Source organism: Hyperolius riggenbachi, chromosome 2 (genome assembly GCF_040937935.1).
Source record: "Hyperolius riggenbachi isolate aHypRig1 chromosome 2, aHypRig1.pri, whole genome shotgun sequence".
NCBI classification, from domain to species: Eukaryota; Metazoa; Chordata; class Amphibia; order Anura; family Hyperoliidae; genus Hyperolius; species Hyperolius riggenbachi.
The window spans coordinates 480,835,160-480,843,244 of record NC_090647.1 but is presented as its reverse complement, the minus strand read 5'-3'; the positions used below and the strand labels follow the sequence as shown (position 1 = coordinate 480,843,244).

General features: G+C 43.6%; 1 protein-coding gene across 3 annotated transcripts in view; it reads right to left on the bottom strand.

Annotated features, from left to right (window-relative positions):
* Positions 1–8,085, bottom strand: part of LOC137544906 (apoptosis-inducing factor 3-like) — a 234,219-nt gene continuing 226,134 nt past the window's right edge. For all 3 annotated transcript variants that reach the window (XM_068266005.1, XM_068266006.1, XM_068266004.1), the window contains one exon: positions 1–247. In XM_068266005.1, coding sequence (XP_068122106.1) covers positions 214–247 — 34 coding nt within the window. In that variant the 3' untranslated portion in view covers positions 1–213. The remainder of the gene's footprint in view (positions 248–8,085) is intronic.

Here is an 8,085-nt window from a genome sequence, read left to right as displayed (position 1 = left end):
TTCCTTTTGAACGCCATTTATGTTTGGTTTAACCAAGTAGAAGCAGCAGGGTGTTGTAGTCAGTGTTGTGGCATGGGTTGTTCTCCTGCTGGAGATAGCACTAATGCTTTATAGGGATAAGGCAGCCAGCCTGTCAGTTACTTTGTACTCTGCAGAGAGCGTTCATCTGATGACTCATGGAGATTCAGTACACCGTGTTCTCTGTCCTTCCATTTAGCTGCTTATCAATGTAATGTAGTTTTCAGTCCTGCAAAAAAAAGCAATTTGCAATTATTTCAAAATAGCGTTCACATATAGGGATTCATATGTTAATTCTGCATTTACACAAAAGTATACGGATGCGTCTCTGCTGACGAAGACGGGAGACCAATGTGCGCTGTGCAAGTTCAGGATGAGCAGTTCCAGTAAACATTTAAAGTGAACTAATCAAAATTGGCTTAAAGGGGAACTGAAGTAAGAGGTATACGGAGGCTGCCTTATTTATTTCCTTTTAATCAATACCAGTTGCCTGGCAGCCTGCTGGTCTATTTCTCTGCAGTAGTATCTGAATAACACCAGAAACAAGCATGCAGTTTGTCTTGTCAGATCTGACTTTAAAGTCTGAAACACCTGATCTGCTGCATGCTTGTTCAGGGGCTATGGCTAATAGTATTAGAGGCAGAGGATCAGCAGGGCTGCCAGGCAACTGGTATTGATTAAAAGGAAATAAATTTGGCAGCCTCCGTATACCTTTTACTTCAGTTCCCCTTTAAATAGAACCTGAACTGAAAATTAAAAGTCAAAACCATACACAGGTCTTATCTCATGTATAGTCTACTCATCAATCTCTTTCTCCTCTGCTGCGTCCTGTTTGTCCACTGTCATCAATGGCATTCTCTGTCCTACATTTTGAACATGACCATTACCCCATAACAGCTTTAATAGAATTTTTAATCGATCAAGTATTGTTACTATAGAAAAGAGAGAACATGTGCGGCACTACCTAAATTTGTAGTTGTGAGGTGGGGGTCAACACAGGCTTATCTTTATTATGAGCACTTCAAGCATCTAGATCCGCTACTGTCAAAAGGATGTGTGCTCCTCAAAGAATCAAGAAGAAGCAGTTTACAGTTCAAACAGACACAAGTGGCACGTGCACCTTCCGTCCTGTATTTATTCTGGCATACGACAGAGTCCGGTATCACAAAAGATGCAAACAATAATATACAGTTCATTGAGACTTACACGTCTACAAATGAAGTGGTCATCAGTGTAGGAGGTGGGTGGTAGGCACAAGGTGGTGTAGCGACGGCTGTTTCGCGTCTATATGACGCTTGGTCATGCTGCGTTCCACTAATGGAAGAAAGAAAAAAAGTGTCTAGTATAGGTTGGGGTTAAACCCCACCTAGTCTGGGCGCATCACTTCCGTGTACGAAGCTGGTTACCTAGGAGGTTCTACCCACCCTGTCTCCTGTTTGTGCAAAATTCCCATCTCCTAGGACCTAGGTAACCGGCTTCGTACACGGAGGAAGTGATGCGCCCAGCCGGGGTGGGGTTTAACCTAACCTATACCAATCTGGGCACATCACTTCCTCTGTGTATAAAGCCGGTTACCTAGAAGGTTCTACCCACCCCCGTCTCCTGTTCGTGTACGAAGCCAATTACTTAGGAGACAGAGATTTTGAACAAACAAGAGATACATCTCTTGTTTGTGCAAAATCCCCATCTCCTAGGTAACCGGCTTCGTACAGAGGAAATGATGTGCCCAGAGGGGGCGGGTTTAACCCCAACACATACTGGACACTCTCTTTCTTCCATTAGTGGAATGCAGCGTGACCAAGCGTCATATAGATGCGAAACAGCCGTCGCTACACCACCTTGTGCCTGCCACCCACCTCCTCCACTGATGACCACTTCATTTGTAGACGTGTAAGTCTCAACAAACTATATTGTTGTTTGCATCTTTTGGGATACCGGACCCTGCCATATGCCAGAATACACAGGACGGAAGGTGCACGTGCCACTTGTGTCTGTTTGAACTGAATCAATCGAGTATGTCTGGTTACTTCAATTAATGGAACAAGAATCGAGAGCTTTTCATTATGTATTACTTCCACCTTTACTCGATCTGATTCATCAGGGTGCTTATTTTGTGGTCCAATATAGCCTCCGACCGATTAAAGGTGGAAAAATGGAACAAAAAAAAAAATCAACCATAGTGTATAGACAAAAGAATTGATTCACGTTAGAATCGATTCTAAATAAATTAATCAATTTATAGGACGATGGATTGACCTATTGATTCTTAATCAACCAGTGTATGCCCAGCATTAAGGTGGCAATACACATCAATTTTCTCATTCGATTCATCTGCTTGGAATAGATTCCCTAAAATGATTCCCTCGATTTTGACTAAAAATAGATCAAAAGTATCAATCGGGACATGATGGAAAATTTTAAACTGGTCGGGGCAAGAGCATTTGCATTGATGGCCCACTGTTTTGCACTGTATTGAACAGTGCCACTCTGCAGTTGGATCGATTTTCAATAGAATCCCTGCTGGAATATACTGGAAATTGGTGTGCAGTGTATGGTGGGAATTTTCATCCGCTTCAGATTATGATTATTGAATTGGATGGTCGATTGGCCGCAAAGCCACCTGATGTATGGTCACCTTTTTAGATTTACACCCAATGTTCCAAAATGATTAATTCCTTTTTGAAAAGGATTGATTCAGAAGGAATGCAGTGCAAAGCTATAGGCTATCGATCTGCCAATGCTTTTGCCCCGTCCACAATTGTTTTACATTTTTCCATCCTGTTCGATAGATACTTTATATCAATTTTTTTTCCTCTCTCTAAAAAAAATAAATCAATCTGACATTTTTGGGAACAGATTCCCAGTAGATTAATCAAATTTGCAAGGGATTGAATGAGAAAACAGATGTGTATGGCCACCTTTATCTGCTGTTTTGATTTTTTGTGGTATGTAAACTATTTGAAATCTCAGATTTTTATGTCTGGTCACAGGACAAGTGTGTGTGTGTGTATTTGCTTTCCTCATTCCTTTTAAGAATAACTATTGGCCCCACTTCCAAGGGAAAGGTTTACAATGTTGGTTTGAAACTTAATTGAGAAATAGGACTGCTTGCTTGCAGCAACAAGATTAAATATTCTATACACATAGTGCTCCAATCTCAACCAATGAATAGGTTTTTTTTTTTATTTCTCTTATTTTAAATAAGAGTTATACTAGGTTATACTACTCTTTAAAGAGGAACGCCAGTGAAAGTAATGTAATGAGCAAAAGTAAATCATTTATATATACTTATTGTAAAAATTAAGCAGTCGGTGTTTGCCCATTGTAAAAATCTTTCCTCTCCCTTATTTACATTCTGAAATTTATCACATGGCGACATTTTTACTGCTGGCAGGTGATGTCAATGGAAGGAGATGCTGCTTGCTTTTTTGGCAGTTGGAAACCGCTGTTATTTCCCACAATGCAACAAGTACCATGGTCCTGACATCACACGGTGGGAGGGGTTTCAACACAGCATCAGCCATACAGAGCACCCTGATGATCCATTTGAGAAAAAGTAAAGATTTCTCATGGAAAAGGGGGTATCAGCTACTGATTGGGATGAAGTTTAATCAATGGTCACGGTTTCTCTTTAACCACTTGAAGACCGAGGTATTAAACGCCCCTAGTGACCAGGGCATTTTTTTACTAAAATGGCCACTGCAGTTTTAAGGCCTAGCTGCAGGGCCGCACAACTCAGCACACAAGTGATTTCCCCCCTCCCCACCAACAGAGTGTGGTGCGGCATGGAGCGGTTGGCAAGAAGTTAAAGTGTACCTGAGATGGCAAAATAAATTACTGTATTTTATACTTACCTGGGGCTTCTACCTGGGGCTTCCTCCAGCCCCATGAGCACTGCTGTGCTGCATCCCTCGCCGTCCTCCTGCATTCCTCCGTTCAGCTGCAATGAGGCCCAGTAGTTCCAGTCGGCTGTTCTGCGCATATGCAGAGGGGCTGTGCATGCGCAGAAGAGCCAACTGGCGCGACTGAGCCACTTTACCGAGCCTGATTGCGGCTGAACGGAGGCATTTGGGATGACGGCAAGGGACACATCAGTGTTCATGGGGCTGGAGGATGTTCTGGGTAAATATCAAATCTTTTTTTTTTTTTTTGTGCCATCTCATGTTTTCTTTAAAAATGAAAATCTACTGGTAGTTACTATAAACTAATACATGTTTTTTGCACAACTGTATTTAGTCCTGCTGAATAAGCCTTCCACTGTTCTTGCAGTGATGTTCTGGTCTATCCCTCTGGTTCAGACTGCAAGGCCATGGAGGAGCAGAGTCTGCTTATGCAAATGTGACCATGAATTCTATTAGGAGACACAACATCCTATTGTGATGGGACATTAATGCTGTCACTTGTTGTTCACTTAATTTGACCTCATTCATTATGTAAAGACCTGAGTTTTTTTAGTCCTGTGGACATCAGAAGATGCTGCTCTGAGGAACTTTTATTCATGGTCTCTGCCAATGTCAACAACTTGCAGCTGCTCCCGCGCTGATCAATATTCATCATAAAACAAGTCAGTCAGTGCAGATAACGTGCATCATAAACAGGTCTAACGTTACGTGACAGCTCCAGTAATCTATTCCAAACATTCAGTCTTCTGCTGGTTGGTGAAAGTTCAGGACCGGCTGCTTTCCAGTCAATTTGAATTAAATAAATACATTTCTTGACATCTAATTACTCATCTGATTCTATTTGGGTCTTTTCTAATATTCAGTAGTGATAATCTACCTAAACTATTTGGAGAGACTTTTTTTCCCCATGGGCGGTTGAAGTGTGCGCTTGTTAGGCTGTGCAGCCTCCTGCCTGTTGTCCACTGAGCGCCTTCTGCAGAGCCGGATCATCCACACGCATAGGTGTAACAATCACCCCTGCGGCTGCCGCCATCACAGGGGGGCCCAGTGGCTTTCCCCAACCTCAAGTGCAGCCAATTAGCAAAAAAAAACCTCCACGTATGCTCAAAAAAAGCGTCCCTGCCACCTCCTCCCGCCATGCAGAGTAGTGAGTAGCGGGAGCGTGTGTAATTTTTTTCCTGCTTCCAGACGCTGCTTCATAGCAGAACACTCCCTGCTGCCATTTGCTGGCTCCAGATCACATGACCCCCATGGGGTTCAGGGACCAAGGGGGCCCCATGTTATAATTTTTGCAGTGGGCTCCAATTTAGTCTAGTTACACCCCTGAAGGCAATTCTAGGCAGCTGCCTAGGGCCTGAAATGAGTCTAGGGGCCTGGTGGATGCTAGCCCCCACCAAATCTAACTAAAAAAATCCAGGTTACCAGCAGCGGTGGGCAAAAAGTGCTATAATGCCTACAGCCCCATTTCATCTTACAGTAATCCTTTTCTGGCCTCAATGTAATGCAGCCAAATGGAGTTTGTAACTCCAGCGTTTCATATGTGGTGCAGATATCTAAAAGCAAAAAAAAAATACAAAACCCCCACCATCATCCTGCATTTCAGTGCTGCTGTGACCACACCCAGATGTGACTCAATGCAGGGGCCGCCTCTCCATTGCCCATGCTAGTGCACAGTTGCAGCTGACAGGCGGTGAAAGCCTCTATGACAGTGTTGTGTTTCAATGAAGGATATTGAGTAAACTTTGGTATAGATGCTGGGCACAGGGAGATTTAAGCTAATCGCTCAACTTGAATAATGGTAAAAATGGCGTTACAACAAATTTACCAAAGTTTACTGAATACAGCCAACCCTTTGAACACCGCCAGCCCCAGTCTCCACCGCTGCATTATGTAAGAATCAATATTATGTGGGTGCAGTTGGGCTCGCCGGGAGGGCAAAGCTATTCAGACCAGATGTAGTCTGATACTTGGTTCCCACTTGGCACCACATTGTGTCGTCTGATAATACTATTATGCTGGCACAAGCAAAGGGGGGCAGAGCTACAGTGCACATGCTGGCATTAGCCCTGCAGAGTTTTCAGGTATAGACACACTATATAATACAGGATCTTCTCAAAAAATTAGCATATTGTGATAAAGTTCATTATTTTCTGTAATGTACTGATAAACATTAGACTTTCATATATTTTAGATTCACTACACACAACTGAAGTAGTTCAAGCCTTTTTATTGTTTTAATATTGATGATTTTGGCATACAGCTCATGAAAACCCAAAATTCCTATCTAAAAAAATTAGCATATTTCATCCGACCAATAAAAGAAGTGTTTTTGAAACAAAAAAAGTCAGCCTTCAAATAATTATGTTCAGTTTTGCACTCAATACTTGGTCGGGAATCCTTTTGCAGAAATGACTGCTTCAATGTGGCGTGGCATGGAGGCAATCAGCCTGTGGCACTGCTCAGGTGTTATGATGGAGGCCCAGGATGCTTCAATAGCGGCCTTAAGCTCATCCAGAGTGTTGGGTCTTGCGTCTCTCAATTTTCTCTTCACAATATCCCACAGATGCTCTATGGGGTTCAGGTCAGGAGAGTTGGCAGGCCAACTGAGCACAGTAATACCATGGTCAGTAAACCATTTACCAGTGGTTTTGGCACTGTGAGCAGGTGCCAGGTCGTGCTGAAAAATGAAATCTTCCTCTCCATAAAGCTTTTCAGCAGATGTAAGCATGAAGTGCTCCAAAATCTCCTGATAGCTAGCTGCATTGACCCTGCCCTTGTTAAAACACAGTGGACCAACACCAGCAGCTGACATGGCATCCCAGACCATCACTGACTGTGGGTACTTGACACTGGACTTCAGGCATTTTGGCATTTCCCTCTCCCCACTCTTCCTCCAGACCAGCCATTTTCAACCAGGGTTCCGCGGAACCCTGGGGTTCCGTGAGAACCCCTCAGGGGTTCCGCTGCGTTTTGCTTCTTCTGCGGGACAGATTGGTCCCGCTTTCTCCTTCCGTGGGATAAAATAGTCCCACTGATGCGACCGGCAGATTGATTAAATCTGTGGCGCATCACGCCGCTCTCTTATAGGGCAGTTTTCGTGCCCTTCGGTGATGCGGAAGAGAGCAGCGTCACTGGTCGACGACGTACGTGGAGGAGGACATGGCGGGCAAATAGGAGTCGGCGAGGAGGCGACACATCGAGGCAGGCAGTGAGTATGTTTGAGCCTGTCAGCAGGGCCGGTTTAAGCAACAATGGGGCCCCAGGGCAAAATTAACCTGGGGGGGCCCCCCAACATATACCCCGGAACAAAAATCGGCATTAGGGGACCTTTTTTGGAGCTGGTATAGTTAGGGTGTGAAGTCCCAATCGGTCAGAGCTCCACATTCTGGCTATCCCAGCCTGCATAGGGGACAAGGGGTTAAAAAGTTTCAGGAGGGGGGACCCCACATAGTTTTTTTTTTTTTTTTTTAAATTCCCACACTCTAAACATAAAAAAAAAATTGGGAAAATAGGAAAAAATGCCAGGGATCTTCATACAGCCATATTGCGGCTGTATAGTGATCCCTGGCCAAAGCGCTGCGGCTGCGTATAGACCCCATGGAAACCCCGTCAGGAAATTTATTGCGCTTTCGTTTGATGCATGTAAAATTACACTACCGTTAGGTTTGCTACTAAAAGATATTTACCGCATTTAAAAGTATACTTTTTTCCTTTAAAACTTTAAAATCGATTTTCTCAAAAACTATAAGGTCTTTTTGAAAAATTGTTTTTTCCTCTTATTCCTAATGATCTCCTTAACATATCCTGCAAATTTAGGGTTTCTAGCATTTAAGGTGGATTTGCTATTAACCATTAAAGTCGGCAGGTTTTTAAATGTGTTTTTTTTCCTTTGAAACTTTAAAATCGATTTTCTCAAAAACTATAAGGCAGATTTGAAAAAAAAATTTTTCCTCTTGTAGCCACTGGGGGCCCCTACAAGCTCTGGGGCCCTGGGGCAGCTGCCTCTTTTGCCTTCATGGTAGCGCCGGCCCTGCCTGTCAGCATGCACTGTAGCCAGCATATCAGCGTGTAGGGTGGCTGATAGCAGAGTCCCCAATACACTTGACATCTAGGGAAACTTGAGGCTTCACTCCGGGGGCTGGTTGTCACTTTCCCCACACGCTGA